This window comes from Bufo gargarizans, chromosome 5 (genome assembly GCF_014858855.1).
Source record: "Bufo gargarizans isolate SCDJY-AF-19 chromosome 5, ASM1485885v1, whole genome shotgun sequence".
Lineage (NCBI taxonomy): Eukaryota > Metazoa > Chordata > Amphibia > Anura > Bufonidae > Bufo > Bufo gargarizans.
This window is the reverse complement of record NC_058084.1, coordinates 207,073,149-207,093,697: the sequence shown is the minus strand read 5'-3', so window position 1 is coordinate 207,093,697 and position 20,549 is coordinate 207,073,149. Positions and strand designations below refer to the sequence as shown.

General features: G+C 42.3%; 1 protein-coding gene across 1 annotated transcript in view; it reads right to left on the bottom strand.

The window, feature by feature from the left end:
- Positions 1-20,549, bottom strand: part of NPSR1 (neuropeptide S receptor 1) — a 776,755-nt gene that overhangs the window by 617,552 nt on the left and 138,654 nt on the right. Inside the window, exon 3 of the mRNA XM_044294353.1 lies at positions 10,243-10,346. Within this exon, the coding sequence (XP_044150288.1) occupies positions 10,243-10,346 (104 nt within the window). The remainder of the gene's footprint in view (positions 1-10,242; positions 10,347-20,549) is intronic.

Below are 20,549 nucleotides of genomic sequence, written 5' to 3'. Positions count from 1 at the left end.
ATGCAAATTAACCTGAGATGAGTCCTGTATGTGAGATGAGTCAGGGACAGGGCTCATCTCAGGTTAATTTGCATATGTATCAAATCAGTTTTTTTTTACACAATAAAAGCACACAGAGCTATGGGGACTGGGTATTGCGGATATGCTAGCGGCCATTTAGCAACCCATGTCCTCAGCTCTATACACAAAATCCAGGTGACAGGTTCCCTTTAAGTACTTTGCACAAAATAGGTGTTTTTTTTATAACAGTATATGACAGCAGTATATAACGCTTGAATTTCACACTGACAGATGCAAAAAGAGCTGTAAAATTTAGTATTTTGCCTAAAAAGGGTGTTTTTTAAAACATAGAAAATTATAGCTGTATTTGTAGCTTAAATTGCACACTGACTAATGCGGCAGAGACCCAAGATAGGTGTATTGCCAAAAATGGGTGTTTTTTTAAAACCCAGAAAATTATAGAAGTATTTCAAGCTTGGTTTTAACAATCACAGATGCAACAAAGGCTGCAATATTAAGTACTTTTCCCCAAAATGGGTGTTTTTTTTTATAACAGAATATGACAGCAGTATATAACGCTTGAATTTCACACGTACAGATGCAGCAAGGGCTGTAAAATTTAGTATTTTGCCCAAAAAGGGTGTTTTTTAAAACCCAGAAAATTATAGCTGTATTTCTAGCTTAAATTACACACTGGCTAATGCGACAGAGGCCCAAGATCGAGGGTATTGCAAAAAAATTGGTGTTTTTAAAACCCTGAAAATTATTGAAGTATTTCAAGCTTGTTTTTAACAATCACAGATGCAGAAAAGGCTGCAATATTAAGTACTTTGCCCAAAAAGGGTGTTTACAGGGTAAAAAGATTGTGCACTGCACCCACAAAACAAAATCTAGGTAGATCGCTGAGTTAATAATCACTTCTAATTAAAGATTATAGATTCCTGGTAGCTTAATAGCATTCCACCAGGTCCACCATCTCAAGGGCATTGCCAGTAGACACCTGACCGATCCAGTGCTGGACAGGGTATTGCAAAGCCTTCCAGAACATATCGGCTAACATACGATCCAGCATAGCAGTGGGACTCAGCATGTCGGGCTGTAGCCATTTTTGCAAGAGGTGAAGTAAGTCTTGCCAGAATCTCACCCTTGACTTTCTGGTAGTCGAACGCTTGATCATCCGGCAAGTTGAAATACACCCACTGGGAATCGGATGCCAGGAATAGAGCGACGACTTCAGGCCACTGGTCACGGGGTAGCTTTTCACTGATGGCCACTTTCTCGTTCATAGCCAGGTAGGTCTTGATGTCGTCTGCAGGGGTCAGACGACATCAAGACTGCTTTCCGGGCATCGTGGACGCTCAGGGTTGCTTCTGCTGTCTGCAAAGCCATCAGTTGTAGCAGCAACTGGTTAGTCTCCTGCTGCTGCTTATTAGCCTTGCGTTGCTGCAACTTTGTCTCTCGCTGCTGCAGATTAACCTCCATGAGGGCCTTCACAACAGCCTCCATTTTGTCGTGGGGCACTGGTTGTAATACAGGTGGTTTAATGTACGACACACAACTGTGCCTGAAAAATGCAGAAACCAAAAAAAGAGTTGGAGGCGACTGCTGAAGCTAAGGTACAGTATATATACCCCATAAAATTGATGGATAGATGAAGTGGCCAATGACAGCTTCCCAGCAACGGGATAGAAGGGAAGTCCCCTGTAGTATTCCACCAACCTGTAATTGTACCTCCTGGCTCTAGGAACACCTCCACTCCACCGCCAGACTAATCTGTGGGAGGCGGGGGGTGTCCACAAACCAGATGCTGTGCAAGGATACGATGCGCACTGACTTGAGAGCCAACTGAGGTGCTGGGTGTCATCTGCGCATGGCCTGCACTGGATTCCTATGCACACAGACTTGGAGGTGAGTATACTTACAATACTAAGAAAATGCACGCTGCTGCTGCTGTCAAAAGTGTAATTCTCATTATTGGAGAAGAGAGGCAACTGATACTGTATTACCTGTATATATTCATAACGTCACTAATGTGACTCACTACATTTGAAACCATCCGGTGCAAGATGGAAAATATCAAATAAAAGAGCAGGCACACCACCTTCTGGAGAATAATATAGCAGTGATTTAATCCAATAATACAGATAAAATGGTAGTGTATACTAAATACATAATGAATGCTCAGTACATAATACTCAATACATAATAAATGCTCAATACATAATAGAATGGATCCAGTACATGATTTGAAACGTGATATTAAAACCAAATAAATCCATTGGTAGGAAAAAACACATAAAAAAATATATAAAAAGACAAATGTCTCTGAATAAAAATATAAAGGGCCCATTTTGCTCATCTTAGGTGGAATCCAATGTAAGTAGTCTCCTTATATGGAACACAGCAGTGACAATGTGGAGGAAGTCCCACTTTTGAATATGTAGATTCGTAATAATAGAGATCACCACCAATTACCTCATAGACAGCCCAGTATAGAGTCACACAATGTGATATAATATACTTTATTCAACGCTTCTGGATTGTCTCACTGAGACTCTTATCGCTTTGTAGTAACTGGAGTGTCCGTTTGGTGTATCGGCAGGATTGCCTACTCACGTGTATAATTGGGCATAATCCAGAAAGCGGGGAGTGAGAACCATTCACCAGGACGCTGACTTCACGTGGTAGGAGCGCTGAGCTACTCTGCTTGGTAGGCGTGTCTCGTGACTGTGGAGGTCAGATGTTTCTGATAGACAGGTCAGGTGGTCAGATGAGCTGGTTCACTGCTGTGGTCATGTGGTTCACAGGTCCTGTAGGTCACAGGTACTATACAACAGTTGAAGGAGTTCAGTAAAGCCAGATCGCAGCCTGGTCAGGTAGTCAGTCCATAACAACCAAAGTAATGCAGGCTCGGGCCTCCTTTAGATCCATCCACAGGCCAGTGTTGCTTCACATGTGTCTTGCACTTGGTGATCTGTAGCCTCTCACTCTAGGGTCTGCTAGAGTTCCTGGAGGTACAATTACAGGTTGGTGGAATACTTTAAAGTGCCTCCCTTCTATCCCGTTGCTGGAAAGCTATCATTAGCCACTGCATCTATCCATCAATTTTAGGGGGAATACATACCTCAGCTTCAGCAGTAGCCTCCAACTCTGCCAGTTATTCCTGAAGAAGCCAGATCCTCTGGTGAAACATGTCGGGGGGCAATGTGTGCTGTTTTTAGTACCTAATAGCTTGCATCAGCTAATGTAGTCAGTTGGACATTGTGCATCCAAGCAATGAATAGAGATAGAGTTCATCAGTTTATGGATGACTGGTCAGGCAGTCAGCATTCAAATGTATTAACAGGAGTCACAGTTATCCAGGTCCAAGTGCTGGTCAAGAAGCTATTGTTCAGCAATACAGCCACATTAGGGTACTTTCACAATAGCGTTTTTCTTTTCCGGCATTGCGTTCCATCCTAGGGGCTCAATACCGGAAAACAACTTATCAGTTTTATCCTAATGCATTCTGAATGGACATCAGGATGTCTTCAGTACTACTGTAGTGTATTTCCATGCCCCTTTTCCAGCACAAAAACAAAAGAGTATATGGTTGAATCTTGTTTTCTCCTTCTCCTCCCCCTCATCCAGATTGTATATATTCCTTCCGCTCTAATTTTTTTTAATAGGGTCACCTCAACTGCAGGCCCTCAATAAAAAAAAAAAATATATAGGGTCAGCTGAACAGCATGCACTGGCATGTAATGTTTTAGAGTGTCAGCTCACCTGAAGGGACTCGCAAATAATGTTTTAGAGCATCAGCTGAACAACATGCACTTGAAAATAATGTTTTAGAGCATCAGCTGTATAGCATGCACTCGCATATAATGTTTTACAGGGTCAGCTTAACTGCAGGCCCTCACCTAAAAAATGTTACAGGGTCAGCACAACTGCAGGCCTTCACATATAATGTTTTACAGGGTCAGGTCAGCTGCAGGCACTCACCTAAAATCTTTTACAAGGTCAGCTCAACTGCAGGCCCTTTCATATAATTTTTTACAGGGTCAGTTCAACTGCAGGCACGCCCTCACATATAATGTTTTACAGGGTCAGATCACCTGCAGACACTCACCTAAAATCTTTTACAGGGTCAGCTCAACTGCTGGCCCTCACATATAATGTTTTATAAGGTCAGCTCAACTGCAGGCCCTTGCATATAAAGTTTTACAGGGTCAGCTCAACTGCAGGCTCTCGCATATAATGTTTTGCAGGGTAAGCTCAACTGCAGGCCCTTGCATATAATGTTTTACAGGGTCAGCTCAACTGCAGGCCCTCGCATATGTTTTACAGGGTCAGGTCCACTGCAGGCCCTCGCATATAATGTTTTACAGGGTCAGCTCAACTGCAGGCACATGCATATAAAGTTTTACAGGGTCAGCTCAACTGCAGGCTCTCGCATATAATGTTTTGCAGGGTAAGCTCAACTGCAGGCCCTTGCATATAATGTTTTACAGGGTCAGCTCAACTGCAGGCCCTCGCATATGTTTTACAGGGTCAGGTCAACTGCAGGCCCTTGCATATAATGTTTTACAGGGTCAGGTCACCTGCAGGCACTCACCTAAAATCTTTTACAAGGTGAGCTCAACTGCAGGCCCTCGCATATAATGTTTTACAGGGTCAGGTCAACTGCAGGCCCTTGCATATAATGTTTTACAGGTTCAGCTCAACTGCAGGCCCTTGCATATAATGTTTTACAGGTTCAGCTCAACTGCAGGCCCTCGCATATAATGTTTTACAGGGTCAACTCAACTGCAGGCCCTCGCATATAATGTTTTACAGGATCAGGTCACCTGCAGGCCCTCACCTACAATCTTTTACAAGGTCAGCTTAACTGCAGGCCCTCGCATATAATGTTTTACAGGGTCAGCTCAACTGCAGGCTCTCGCATATAATGTTTTGCAGGGTAAGCTCAACTGCAGGCCCTTGCATATAATGTTTTACAGGGTCAGCTCAACTGCAGGCCCTCGCATATGTTTTACAGGGTCAGGTCCACTGCAGGCCCTCGCATATAATGTTTTACAGGGTCAGCTCAACTGCAGGCACATGCATATAAATTTTTACAGGGTCGGGTCAACTGCAGGCCCTTGCATATAATGTTTTACAGGGTCAGGTCACCTGCAGGCCCTCACCTAAAATCTTTTACAAGGTGAGCTCAACTGCAGGCCCTCGCATATAATGTTTTACAGGGTCAGGTCAACTGCAGGCCCTTGCATATAATGTTTTACAGGTTCAGCTCAACTGCAGGCCCTTGCATATAATGTTTTACAGGTTCAGCTCAACTGCAGGCCCTCGCATATAATGTTTTACAGGTTCGGCTCAACTGCAGGCCCTCGCATATAATGTTTTACAGGGTCAGCTCAACTGCAGGCCCTCGCATATAATGTTTTACAGGATCAGGTCACCTGCAGGCCCTCACCTACAATCTTTTACAAGGTCAGCTCCACTGCAGGCCCTCGCATATAATGTTTTACAGGGTCAGCTCAACTGCAGGCACATGCATATAAATTTTTACAGGGTCGGGTCAACTGCAGGCCCTTGCATATAATGTTTTACAGGGTCAGGTCACCTGCAGGCCCTCACCTAAAATCTTTTACAAGGTGAGCTCAACTGCAGGCCCTCGCATATAATGTTTTACAGGGTCAGGTCAACTGCAGGCCCTTGCATATAATGTTTTACAGGTTCAGCTCAACTGCAGGCCCTTGCATATAATGTTTTACAGGTTCAGCTCAACTGCAGGCCCTCGCATATAATGTTTTACAGGGTCAGCTCAACTGCAGGCCCTCGCATATAATGTTTTACAGGATCAGGTCACCTGCAGGCCCTCACCTACAATCTTTTACAAGGTCAGCTTAACTGCAGGCCCTCGCATGTAATGTTTTACATGGTCAGCTCACCTGCAGGCCCACACCTACAATCTTTTACAGGGTCAGCTCACCTTCTGATGATGACAGCGAAGTCTTGCCTGTTGGTACTCTGGCACACATGGCCAACTTCATGTTAGGCTGCCTTTCCCACGACCCGCGCTTTATACGCATTTTAGAGAACATGGATTACTGGTTGTTTGCCCTTCTCAGCCCCCGCTACAAAGATAACTTCTCATCTCTTATTCCTCTGGTGGAGAGGACAAGCAAAATGGTGCTATACCAGAAGGTCCTTGTTGAAAAATTGCTCCAAAGTTGATAGGGCAGACATCCAAATGGATCGTTACCGTCACGCCTAGAAGTTATCTAGAGTCAACATAGCGGCAGTAGGCCCTCACCTACAAGTCCAGTCTCAGTAGCCAAGAGTCTGATCAACACAATCCTTACCATAATGGCACACTGGGTGAACGTTGTTGAGGCCGGTAGCCAGTTGGCTGCTGGCACTAGACTTGCCCTCTAATAGATCCTCGTTAATGGAATGTGTACTCATTCCAATAACAGGGCCGCTTAGGAGTGCTGTATTGTTATTTATCGTCACTACCTCCCTTAGTTGGGAGTGGGTAATTGCTGCGCACTTGCTGCCTTCCTTGGATTCTTCTTCTTTAATAACTTGACCCATCCTCTCTGTGTGGTTCACAATTAGAAAAAAAGTGGCAAGTCAACAACAGCCAATCAGATTTCCGCCATTGACCTCCCTTGGATGAGGTATCCCTTTCTCAAGCTCCCTCTCTGGCATCAAACCCTGATTCCCCGTTACCTGTGATCACCATAGTAGGCACAGAAAAGAACATGGAAAGTTGATAGGGCAGACATCCTAATGGATCGTCGCCGTCACAGGGACGTGCAATCACCCAGAGGTTATCTAGAGTCACCAATGCAGCAGCAGGCCCTCGCCCCTAAGGTTTTAGATGGTCAGATCAGCAGGCTCTTGCTCCAAATGTTTTTGAGGGTCACCAGCAGGCCATCAATCATAATTTTTCAAGGGTGTATATGATGTCCTCCTTTATGTGTAACAAAGTGTGTTTTGGAGTTCCGGTTCCTTGTAATTTTTGGCAGCCCTTTCACTTAGTGCATAGGCTTTATGAGTGTAGGAGTCCCACTACCTGAACAATTATACCACAATATGAATGAGGCCCTCCTTTACGTGATATACAAGCTGTTTCGGAGTGCCTCTTGCTTGTAATGTTTTGCAGCACTTGCACTTTATATACAATTGAATATACAGGAAAGAATGTTTCCTAAATTTTTTTCCTGTAAAATGATTTTTTGGGGGGAGTTTGGTGCATATTTTTGTCAGTCTGTAAAAGTGGCGTACAACTCGGACAACATGGTTCCCAGCAGTGACCTGGGAGTCAAAGATGCATCCAGACATCGTCCCCATGTTGTTCCCAATCCATTTCGGTGGTGTTTCTATCACTTTCTGACTTTTTCCAATGGACCAGGCACCCTCCCCTCTTCAGAGCAGGGTGTGCCTGGTTGTCTCCCATTGACTTCCATTATACTCGGGTGCTCGGCCGAGCACACGAATATAGCAATGTGTTTGGGTCAAACACCTGAATACTTTGGTGCTCTATCATCATTAATAGGGTGAAATAATTCCCTACACTTCTAATAATCGTTCCCTGAACTTCTATTCAGCAAAAGAAAAGTTTTAAAGTCTTTCTTAGCACTGTCCCTAGCGCCTGTTGACGTCAATCACTGGAAAATGGCTGAATCCAAGATGGCTGAGGCTATTTATAGGGCTGTGATATCACAGGGCTTGCTGGCTGCTGATTGTCTGCATGTATTGCATTGTGGGTGATCCATTGTTCACAGAGTTCTTTGCCCCATGTCCTAACGTGCAGCAGCCATTTTAGGAAAAAATCCAATTTGTTACCACAACGCGTACCACAATCGATTTGATCATCTCTAATGTTTACTCCATATGTGGTTGCCACCTCACCACTCTGTGACTGGGCCACTATGTTGACTCCTCATGCAATTGCCCCCCTCCCCACTCTGTGACGGGGCTACTAATGTCCCTGTTTGGCCTTGTTGACATTGCCATTTATTTTACCCTTCTTCTGATCTGTCTGAAAGATGGAAAAATGAAAAACAGAACAGATCCTGCTTTGGAGCATCAGTAAGGCCTCTATCACATGGTCCCTATTTTGCATCAGTATATACTTATGATTTGATAGCCAAAAGCAGGCATGGGTACAAAACACAAAAGACATGCAAATATTTAAATCACCTGTCATCTCTGCTTTGGATCCACTCCTGTTTTTTAATTTGGCCATAGCAGTACTGAAGGATTAGTGACCAAATACTGACTAGTTGAAGGCGGATGCTCAAAAGACAGGATCTGTTTTTTGGGGGTTGTTCTTGTGATGGATCAGAAGAAGGGCAAAATAGACAGTGATCTCAACACCTACTGCTGACACCTTCTCCACTCTGTCATGGGGCCACTACTTGTATCAGCGTGTAAAATAACAGGTTCTGTAGAAATCTATGTGGAATCAGCTGACGACAGAGTAAAAGGAGTGAGCTCTTTCACTCTATAGTACAAATTTAGGCCACTGCATGGTTCTTTATACCTGACACTAATGTTGAACTGTAAGGATGAGTTCACACTTATTTGGTCAGTTTTGGCCAAATGGAGATGGATCATGTGATGAGCGCAGTGACATCACCAAAGGTCCTTTTCCTCCCAGGTCCTCAAAGAAGAAGAAAGAAGATGAGCCGGGCAGCGCGAACAGGTGGATGAGGGGAGTTTAATATTTTTATTTTTTTATTATCCCTAATTTACTTAGCATTCTGTATCAAGAAAAAAATCTACACAACACTTCTGTGAAGAAGTCCGGGTCTGGGTACCAAACATGCAGATTTTTCTCACATGTGTGCAAAACGCATTAAAACGCTTTGCACTCACGTGGAAAAATCATGCAGTTTCCCGCAGCGCACTTGCATCTTTTTCCGCAACGCGCCCACAGCGCCCGTGTGAACCCAGCCCAACTGTTTCCCTACCACAGCGGACTAGCTCTGAATGTTTCTGCAATGCACAATTCACTTAAATGGGGCTGAGCTGCTCCAAGGCTCCATGTGATTGATGAACACGTTGTTACTGGCCTAGTAAAAGCAGAGAAAATGCCACATAAAGTCTAGGTGTAGCCCCAGCTATACATAGTAGGTGCATTCATGAGCCCACCTGATGCTGTGTCTAATTCACTCCAGCCTCTTTATATACACTAAGACAGAGATTGGTGTCAATTGGCAGCAGGAGGACAGGGGAAGGGATTGCAGATAAGGGGATTATGAGTATGCTCTAATAATAATTGCAGTTTTTGTCCACACGACAGTCAATGTTCATATGCTGACTGTATACATGCTCCTTTTAAAAAGACTGCTTGGTTCAAAGAACCCATGTTCTAATATCCTTTTAGAGCAACATAAAGCAGAGAACAGCTTCAAAGACCATCTGTCTATCTCTCTAGAGGATATGGCATACAAAGACAACATAATAGCTGTGGGTCCCAGCAGCAGGTCAATCTAAGATTAACTTATCCTAGGGGGAACCTACTAACAGAAAGAGAATGATCAAAGCAGACAAAGCACCTTTAAAGGGTTTCTACCATCAGAATTACTGTTATGTAGCTGACTGACATTAGCGATGGGCTAATGTCAGCACTACATAACAGTGTGTTTTTTAAATTTTTCCCTGCAGCCGTTTTGCTAAAATACACGCTTTTACAATATGCTAATGAGCCTCTAGCTGCTATGTGGGCATAGATTCAGCACCTAGAGGCTCGGTCTACTTACCCTTTATCCCGCCCAGGTCCTCTGTTCTGCCCGCCCCGCTCCTCTTGATTAATGACCAAGTTCCATGCATCGTTGAGGAAATCCCGCGCCTGCGCCGTTCACTTCTGTATTCGGCGACAACTACGTCACAGTGAGGAAGCCGGCACCAGGAGCGCGGCCTTCACTCACTGCACCTGCGCCGAATACAGAAGTGAACGGCGCAGGCGCAGGATTTCCTCAACGATGCATGGAACTTGGACATCAAGAGGAGCGGGGCGGGCAGAATGGAGGACCTGGGCGGGATAAAGGGTGAGTAGACCCGGCTGCAAAACGGCTGCAGTGACAAATGTAAAAAACACACTGTTATGTAGTGCTGACATTAGCACATCGATAATCTCAGTCAGCTACATAACAGTAATTCTGATAGTAGAAACCCTTTAATAATGGTAGCATTCTATGAGGGACAGATCAGCAAATACTTCAGGATATTTTAGAAAGCACTTACCTGCAGGTATCGGATCACTCTGCAAACAATATCTGGTGCCAAAAAATTGCCAGTAAACCTCCAAATAATGTCAGTCAAGATGCTTATTACACCAGTTAGACCATCTGAAAAAGAAAAAAAGAAATCTAAATAGTCACCAAGATTGTGAACTGCAGACTTTATAAAGAGAAGTATCATAATTTGTGTTCTAAAGCTACAGTAGGTTTGCAATATTAAAGATTATTTATTAGCATTGACTATGTAGGCTGTAAATTTAAAGATATTTTGTATTGCCACTGAGTTATGCAATAAAATGTATCTGTATAGTGCCACCTGCGTTTTTTTTTTTTTTTCCTTGTCCACCTCACTGAGAAGATCGCACATACTTAGTTTCATCCTTCAACGTCCTCCTGAGCTGTGATAGGGAGAGAGCTCCAACAGAAAAGACACGCTTCCTGGGCTGCAGCAGAACAGACACGCTTCCTGGGCTGCAGTAGAACAGACACGCTTCCTGGGCTGCAGTAGAACAGACACGCTTCCTGGGCTGCAGCAGAACAGACATGCTTCCTGAGCTGCAGCAGAACAGACATGCTTCCTGGGCTGACAGCAGAACAGACACGCTTCCTGGGCTGCAGCAGAACAGACATACTTCCTGGGCTGCAGCAGAACAGACACGCTTCCTGGGCTGCAGCAGAACAGACACGCTTCCTGGGCTGCAGCAGAACAGACATGCTTCCTGAGCTGCAGCAGAACAGACATGCTTCCTGGGCTGACAGCAGAACAGACACGCTTCCTGGGCTGCAGCAGAACAGACATACTTCCTGGGCTGCAGCAGAACAGACACGCTTCCTGGGCTGCAGCAGAACAGACACGCTTCCCGGGCTGCAGCAGAACAGACACGCTTCCTGGGCTGCAGCAGAACAGACACGCTTCCTGGGCTGCAGTAGAACAGACACGCTTCCTGGGCTGCAGTAGAACAGACACGCTTCCTGGGCTGCAGCAGAACAGACATGCTTCCTGAGCTGCAGCAGAACAGACATGCTTCCTGGGCTGACAGCAGAACAGACACGCTTCCTGGGCTGCAGCAGAACAGACATACTTCCTGGGCTGCAGCAGAACAGACACGCTTCCTGGGCTGCAGCAGAACAGACACGCTTCCCGGGCTGCAGCAGAACAGACACGCTTCCTGGGCTGCAGCAGAACAGACATACTTCCTGGGCTGCAGCAGAACAGACACGCTTCCTGGGCTGCAGTAGAACAGACACGCTTCCTGGGCTGCAGCAGAACAGACACGCTTCCTGGGCTGCAGCAGAACAGACATGCTTCCTGGGCTGACAGCTTGATATGGTGATGAATGGGAAGATCTCTGGATCCATGTGAGATACAGGGCTGGTTCTAGCTTTGTTATAAATAGATTGCCATGTACTATATGAAGTCTTTATTTATTTATTTATTTATTTTCATTAATCATGGGATAACTCCTTTAATCCTTAGGATTTGTGAGGTTTTTAGTTTTTGCGTTTTCATTTTTCTTCCCTAACTTTTATTTTTTTTCGCTAACAAAGCTGTATGAGGTCTTATTTTTTGTGGGACAAGTTGTATTTTCTAATGGCGCTATTTAAAAGGAACCTGTCACCAGTTTTATGGTGTCCTAACTAAGGGCAACATAAATAAGTTACGGATTCTCTTAGCAAAATGCTGGGTCACTTTCTTTAATTGACCCAGTCAATCTGCCAACATCTTGTATTGAAAAGCTCCAGCTAATAATGATGAGTCCTGAATATTCTTGAGCTCCTGACTCTCCCCGCCCAGCTGCTGCTGAATGACAGTTTTTTTCCATATGAATCAGCAACAGGTGGGCAGGGGAGTGGCTATAGCTCTGAATTAAATATACGCTGGACTCAATGACATCATGCTGGACTCAAATCAGCTCATTTGCATGCAGCATCTTTGTGTGTATATTATGAGGTAACCATCTGTCACACCAGTAAGTGAATACATCTAAGGTACTTTTTAGTAGTTAATGATTGTATATAATTAGTTAGATTATAATCAAATATCTACATGACAGGTTCCCTTTAAATCAGATGATATGATACAAATCAGGGACATATCAGACTCCTCTACTTTAACGCCATAGCGTGTCGCAATGGTTGCAGTCAATTACCACACTTTTCTTTGCTAGGGGCAACTTCATCTTTCACCACACACTACCCCTTCTCTTCTTTATAAGAAACAGAGGAAAGAAGTACAATAGTAAAGCACCGGCATCCACAGCTTCTTCACATCAATAAATGCACATCAATAAAAACTAGGTTTCACTTTTGTTTCCTCAAGGGCTGAAGATGACTCATAAAGGTTTAGTTTTACTGTTAATGTGAAATATTAAACAACCTTGCTCTGAATTCATCTATGTTAAGAACTATATCACAAGATTCTCTTGATGAACATCCTAACAAGAAATGTGGGGGTCATTTATTAAGACTGGGGTTTTAAAACAGGCATAGAAAATGATGAATGAGACCGGCCTGCTGGCCCGTCCCCTACCTCAGACACACCCACTTTTTTTTTAGACCTGTCGTCAGCAGGGAAAGTGTCACAGTCACTCACATGACAGACGTGAAAAGATCGGAGAGACTGGCGGCACGTGAGGGTATCCGATAGTCTCTGTTTTTTCCTTTCAGTGTTGTGTTCAGTAATGACCACACCCCTTGTCATGTGCAGCTTGGAGTCAATATTGAGGCCCTATTTAGTTCTGACTCAAACTGCTTACTAGAGATAGTCTTGCGGTTCACCAAGTGGTCATTTCGTGGCTTACTTTGCTCGTTCGCGATTTGCCGAACACACAAACATATGGCAATATTCGCACGCGCCATATTTATTTGCATAGCGACAAACTTTGACCCATGACACATCCATCAAGTGGGACAGGACAGCCAATTGAGACAGTTCAGCACATGGACACAGCCCCTACCCTATAAATAAACCCGATCTGGACGCCATTTTACATTTCGTCTTTTGCCAGTGTAGGGAGGGGTTGCTATGTAGAGCAGGGACAGACTCTTAGAGAGTAAAAGAGAAACCAAACGCTAGCTAATAGGGCCACAAAAGTCCTTTTAAGAACTGGCATAGCTGTGCTATCGATAGGTGTGACATACTGAGGGGTGTAATATACTTATAATATACCTTCTAACATAGAAAGTATATTATAGTGCATTTGAATTGTGCAGCACTTGTGTACGGTTCTGCTGTGATACTGCAGCTATACAGAGGGACAAACGCTATTGGAACAACTAATTGCAACTGGTGTGCTATTCCAGTTTCCCCCAAAAAAATCTGATTGAGGCAGTGGTGCGATATACCTAGAATATAATTTCTATATAGTGCATTTGTATAGTGCAGCATTTGTGTGCGGTTCTGCTGAGATACCGCAGCTATACAGAGGGACAAACGCCATTGGAACAACTAATTGCAACTGGTGTGATATACCAGTTGCCCACAAAAAAAATTGAGGCAGGGGTGTGAAATACCTATATTATAATTTATTATATAGTGCATTTGTATAGTGCAGCATTTGTGTGTGGTTCTGCTGAGATACCGCAGCTATACAGAGGGACAAACGCCATTGGAACAACTAATTGCAACTGGTGTGAATACCAGTTGCCCCTAAAAAAATCTTATTGAGACATTGGTGTGATATACTTATAATATAATTTCTACATTCTATATATGAAGCGAGCCATCCACCATGCACGGTCACATCTTACGCTCACAGGACGCCGGCACATGGCTCCGCAGTGTGGGCTTTTTTTTTACTTGTCAGCTGTTGATAATAGTGTTGCCATCTGCAGCCTGTGCTCCAGCCACATATCAATTGTTCTTTTCTGTCCGGTGAATGCCTAATGTTTCGGGCCTGTACTTCACAGTAAAATTGATATTGAATGACCTTCTAATATACCTCCAGCCACATAATTACTTGTTCTTTTCTGTCCGGTGAATGCCTAATGTTTGGTACGTCGGAGGAATTCAACACCTGTTGACGACGACCACGTGTCAACATCACAGTACTGTTCTTACGGGACACCCTAGGAGCAGATCCACGGTTTATCTCATTTCCCGGAGATTCTGGTGGCCAGGATTGCAGAAATGTGTTGAGGTCTGTTAGCTTGTGAGAATTGTGCACTTGCCAAGGTGACACATACTAGGCCTTCAGGATCTCTTCTTCCCTTGTCTATCCCGTCCCGACTGTGGACTCATTTGTCCATGGACTTTATCACAGATTTGAAGAATTCCTCAGTGAAAACTGTGAATCTGGTGGTTGTTGATCGCTCCAGCAAGATGTTGCACTTTATAGCATTATTAGGTCTACCTAAAGCTATCATATTAGTTGTTCCAATGACGAGTGTAAAACTCTTGCACACGGTATCCCTTCTGATGTGGTGTCTGATAGGGGGACTCAGTTTGTTTCCAGATACTGGAAGGCATTCTGTATTCGCCTGGGGTACAATTGTCCTTCTCTTCTGCCTTTCATCCTCAGTCGAATGGACAGACTGAGCGCACTAACAAGAATCTGGAGACTATTTTGAGATGTTTAGTCTCGGAGAATCAGGAGAAGTAAGTGGTCTTCATTTTTGTCTTTGGCTGAGTTTGCCATAAATAACTGTAGGCAGGAGTCCACTGATAAGTCACCGTTTTTCAGAGCATATGGGTTCCATCCGCAGTTTTGCACATTTTCTGGTACCGAGACTTCTGGTATACCGGAAGAGAAAAGATTTTCCTCTTCGTTGTCATTAGAGTTGAGCAGACACCTGGATGTTTGGGTTCGACGGGTTTGGCCGAACTTCACAAAAAAGTTTGCGTTTGGGACCCGAACTTGACCCCGAACCCCATTAAAGGCAATGGGGACCCGAACATTTGATCACTAAAATGGCTGTAAAAATGTCATGGAAAGGGCCAGAGGGCTGCAAATGGCATCAAAATGTGGTTAAGAGAATGTCTAGTGCTCTGCAAACAAATTACTTTAAATAACATAAAATATGTAAAAATAAAAAATAATAATCTTGATCTAGGAGGACGAGGTCCATATGGAGTAGGAGGTTGAGGAGGCGGTGGATGTGGCAGTGTAGGTGGAAGTGGCGGTGGAGGAGGAGGAGGTAGCCTACACAGCTTTTTGGTTTTAAATATTTTTATTTTTTTTAAATTAGGGTACACCCCAAAACATTGGGAAATATAACCTGTGATAACCCCCTCCAGTCGTTCTATACACATGTTAAGACAATACACTGGCTGCAGGGCAGGCCAGCACCTCCAAGGCTTAAAGGGCAAGCTCAGGCCATGTGACCAATTTGGAGACCCAGAAGTTGAAGGCGGCAGACCCATCATTCAGTACGTGTAGGCGTGTGCACATTTACTGCTACACCATGTCGCACTTTCCCGTGATGTCCACGATCCAATTGGATATCTTCTGTATCAACTTTTGATGTTCTTTTATGCGCCTACTATGGTGATCACGGTTGGCAGGGAATCAGGGTTCCAGGCCGGATAGGGAGCCTGAGAAAGGGATACCACATCCAAGGGAGGTCAATGGATGAAATTAAATGTAATCGAGCAGAAATGTGGGACAATGTATTAAAGTATAAGCTTCCAAGTTAAGAAGGGGGCACGCGGCAATTACACACTCCCGACTAGGGGAGATAGTGACGATAAATAACAATACAGGACTCTTAAGATGCCCTGTTATTTGACTGATTAATTAAAAATTTCAGGGAATGTCACTGCAGTATTTTGGATTAGGAAACGTTAGACAGGACTGGCCCTGCTGCCGCTTTGTTGACTCTAGATAACCTCTGCCTGATCGCACGTCCCTGTGATGTCGACCATACATTTGAATATCTTCTCTATCAACTTTCGATATTCTTTTCTGAGCCTACCGTGTTGATCACGGTTATCGGTGAATCAGGGTTCCATGCCGGAGAGGGATCGTAAGAAAGAGAGACCACATCCAAGGGAAGTTAATTGTTTCAAATTAAATATGATAGAGCGTAAATGTGGGACAAACAATTGAAGCGCAAATATCGTACAACTTGTTGAAGTTTAAGCACTCAATGAAAGGAGGTGACGCGCATCAATTAAAGAAGAATTTCTGAAATTTAATTTCCTGTCACCTATCCAGAGCAGGGGTTTCTATATGGCAAAATTAGTAAAATGTCACCTGACAATGTAACCAACGATTTTTTTAAAATTTATGTTCCTGTCACCTATGCAGAGGTGCCCCAGTGACGTCCACCATCCATTTGGATATCTTCTCTATCAACTTTTGATGTTCGTTTCTGAGCCTACCATGAGGATCACGGTTATCGTCGAATCAGGGTGAGAAAGGGAGACCTCATCCAAAGGAGGTCAATGGTTGCAATGGGATGAAATGGAAATGTGGGACAAATTATTAAAGCAGAAGGATCGAATGAAAGAGCCAATTAAAGAAGAATTTTAGAAATTTAAGTCCCTGTCACCTCCATGCAGAGTAGGGGGTTTTCATCGCCAGAAATGAGTTACCCACCAATGGAACAGATTATTTTAAAAAAATTCGGTCCCTGTCACCTATGCAGAGCAGGGGTTTATTCAGGGCAAAAATTTTAAAATGTCAACCCAAGAATGTAACAGAAAAATTTGTGAAATGTATTAACCTGTCTACTAGGTAGAGCAGGGGTCTATCACAGCCCAAAATTTGTTAATGTCACCCAAAATTGTAAAAAAAAAATTGTATCATTTATTAAGCTGTCAACTAGGAAAAGCAAGGGGATATCACACCCAAAAATTGGTGACTTTCACCCAAAAATGTAACAGACAAATTTGTTTGTTTTTTTAACCTGTAAGGTATATCGGGATGGCTCACCCTCCAAGTTGCAATGAAAAAAAGGGTGCTCCCCCTAAAAAGGTTACCCCAAACCATAAAGAGAGATTAAAATGTGCAATAGAATAAGAGGGGCACACCTACATCTAATTCACATCGACCAATAAACAGTAATGAATTAAAATTTATTAAATATGCATACGGTACCTAATGAGTCTAAAATACATATATTAAAAATAATAAAATAACTATGCTAAGGATTAATAGCAATACAGAAAAATGAAGTCGTGCTAAGGGTTAATAACGTCATGCACTAAGTTCTCAGTAGTAAATGTCTCTAGTGGGAGCGCTGAGACTCAATATAATAGATAAAGATGCAGTCACTATATTAGTCCGCAGTATGCGATTCTTTCAATGAAAGAAAAAATGGATGCGTTAATCTTTCAGTATAGGAAAAAATGTATTATCCTTTGCGTTTGATTACATGCATTCCTTTTCGTAGTGATAACTTTGTTTCACAGTTGTAGCTCTGCTAGTGCACTGTGATGCAGTATAGCACGTACTCACTGTTAGTAGGAGCGGTGGAGTGTTCAGGTCGTTGCGCTTAACGTGGCATCCCACGTGATGTCAGCGCAGATGATCGTACCTCCAATCAACTTTATCGTGAGTTATAAACTTGCACTGAATGAGCTTGCATAGTAGAGAAAGAGTCCGTTTGATAAGCTAGGGTCAGTAAGGGATCCGGCCCTACTTAAGATTTGCCATTGCTTTGTGTTTTTTTTACACGGCGGGACTTTCGTTTCTTTACGGATTGGTTGCAAATTCAGTTGAGATGCGCAAATGATATTGCGGTTTCCTTCTTTCTGTTGAGACTTGTCTGCACCATACGCGTTTCGGAGTTAACACGACTCCTTCCTCAGTGGTCAAGTCTCATCTGTTATTTGCCTGTTTATATAGGACTGCATCCATTAACCCATTTAGGGCTATTACGTCATTTAATGGAACACCTGAGAGTTGGCGTCTAGCTTGGCTGATCATTTAACCTCTTAGTCACGGTATTGCAAAAATATGTGTGCATGGTGTAGGATTGAGAATAATGACAATAATAGTAGTGGTTCCTAAATATACCGTTTTTTGATGAACCTTTATAAGAATAAAAATAACTGAATAGTAGTTTTGTGTATTTTATATTACGTCTTATATACTTAAACAGCTATAATTTAAAACCAATCTAATCATGCATTTATAGAATAAAATCCTCAATGTATATGTTTAAAATATATTTAAAATCGAAAATACATATCTAAATATTCAACTGCTATTTATTAGCTCACATTTATTTTGTTGCGATTTTCAAATGCGATTCTTACTGCGATTTTCAGATGTGGTAATTTGTATAATCGCCATTTCCACATCCTTTAGATACAATGAGATATGCCCCTAAAATATTTATACATCCTTCCCATAGCATCCTATATACATAGCAGAGTAATATCCATATACTATAGCTATGTATATGTATGAAGGCTTATAGTTAAAAAGCTAGATCCGTCTAATTAGAACATGGGGTTAATGATTAGTTTCATTCTCAATAGATAGGTTGTATGTTAGCTGGTTAATAATTGGTTGTTTCCACAGGGTGTGGACATATAGATCTCTGTATCTATGTGTATATCCACATCCAGACCATACGTTCTTGAGACAGTATCAAAGTATATGTACCAACCAATCAAACCAGTTTATTTAAATCGTACCCTACTGTATACATAGATATTTTTAAATTCTAATAACATCAGATATATGTGTTTTCCTGCATTTTTTTTATTTAGTTTAGAAAGATCTTAATCCATATTATATAGGGAGCTTTTAAATAATAAAAATGTGTAAGCACTAATTATGTCGAAGCACCTATCGAAGCATCCTGGACCTCCATAACACCTCACCAGTGCCACGGGCTGATTGCCTCCATGCCACGCCGCATTGAAGCAGTCATTTCTGCAAAAGGATTCCCGACCAAGTATTGAGTGCATAACTGAACATAATTATTTGAAGGTTGACTTTTTTTGTATTAAAAACACTTTTCTTTTATTGGTCGGATGAAATATGCTAATTTTTTTAGATAGGAATTTTGGGTTTTCATGAGCTGTATGCCAAAATCATCAATATTAAAACAATAAAAGGCTTGAACTACTTCAGTTGGTGTGTAATGCATCTAAAATATATGAAAGTCTAATGTTTATCAGTATATTACAGAAAATAATGAACTTTATCACAATATGCAATTTTTTTTAGAAGGACCTGTACATAGCTATAGTATATGGATATTACTCTGCTATGTATATAGGATGCTATGGGAAGGATGTATAAATATTTTAGGAGCATATTTCCTTGTATCTAAAGGATGTGGAAATGGCGATTATACAAATTACCGCATCTGAAAATCGCAGTAAGAATCGCATTTGAAAATCGCAACAAAATAAATGTGAGCTAATAAATAGCAGTTGAATATTTAGATATGTATTTTCGATTTTAAATATATTTTAAACATATACATTGAGGATTTTATTCTATAAATGCATGATTAGATTGGTTTTAAATTATAGCTGTTTAAATATATAAGATGTAATATAAAATACACAAAACTACTATTCAGTTATTTTTATTTTTATTTTTATTCTTATAAAGGTTCATAAAAAAACGGTATATTTAGGAACCACTACTATTATTGTCATTATTCTCAATCCTACACCATGCACATATATTTTTGCAATACCGTGACTAAGAGGTTAAATGATCAGCCAAGCTAGACGCCAACTCTCAGGTGTTCCATTAAATGACATAATAGCCCTAAATGGGTTAATGGATGCAGTCCTATATAAACAGGCAAATAACAGATGAGACTTGACCACTGAGGAAGGAGTCGTGTTAACTCCGAAACGCGTATGGTGCAGACAAGTCTCAACAGAAAGAAGGAAACCGCAATATCATTTGCGCATCTCAACTGAATTTGCAACCAATCCGTAAAGAAACGAAAGTCCCGCCGTGTAAAAAGACACAAAGCAATGGCAAATCTTAAGTAGGGCCGGATCCCTTACTGACCCTAGCTTATCAAACGGACTCTTTCTCTACTATGCAAGCTCATTCAGTGCAAGTTTATAACTCACGATAAAGTTGATTGGAGGTACGATCATCTGCGCTGAAAACACGTGGAACGCCACGTTAAGCGCTACGACCCGAACACTCCACCGCTCCTACTAACAGTGAGTACGTGCTATACTGCATCACAGTGCACTAGCAGAGCTACAACTGTGAAACAAAGTTATCACTATGAAAAGGAATGCATGTAATCAAACGCAAAGGATAATACATTTTTTCCTATACTGAAAGATTAACGCATCCATTTTTTCTTTCATTGAAAGAATCGCATACTGCGGACTAATATAGTGACTGCATCTTTATCTATTATATTGAGTCTCAG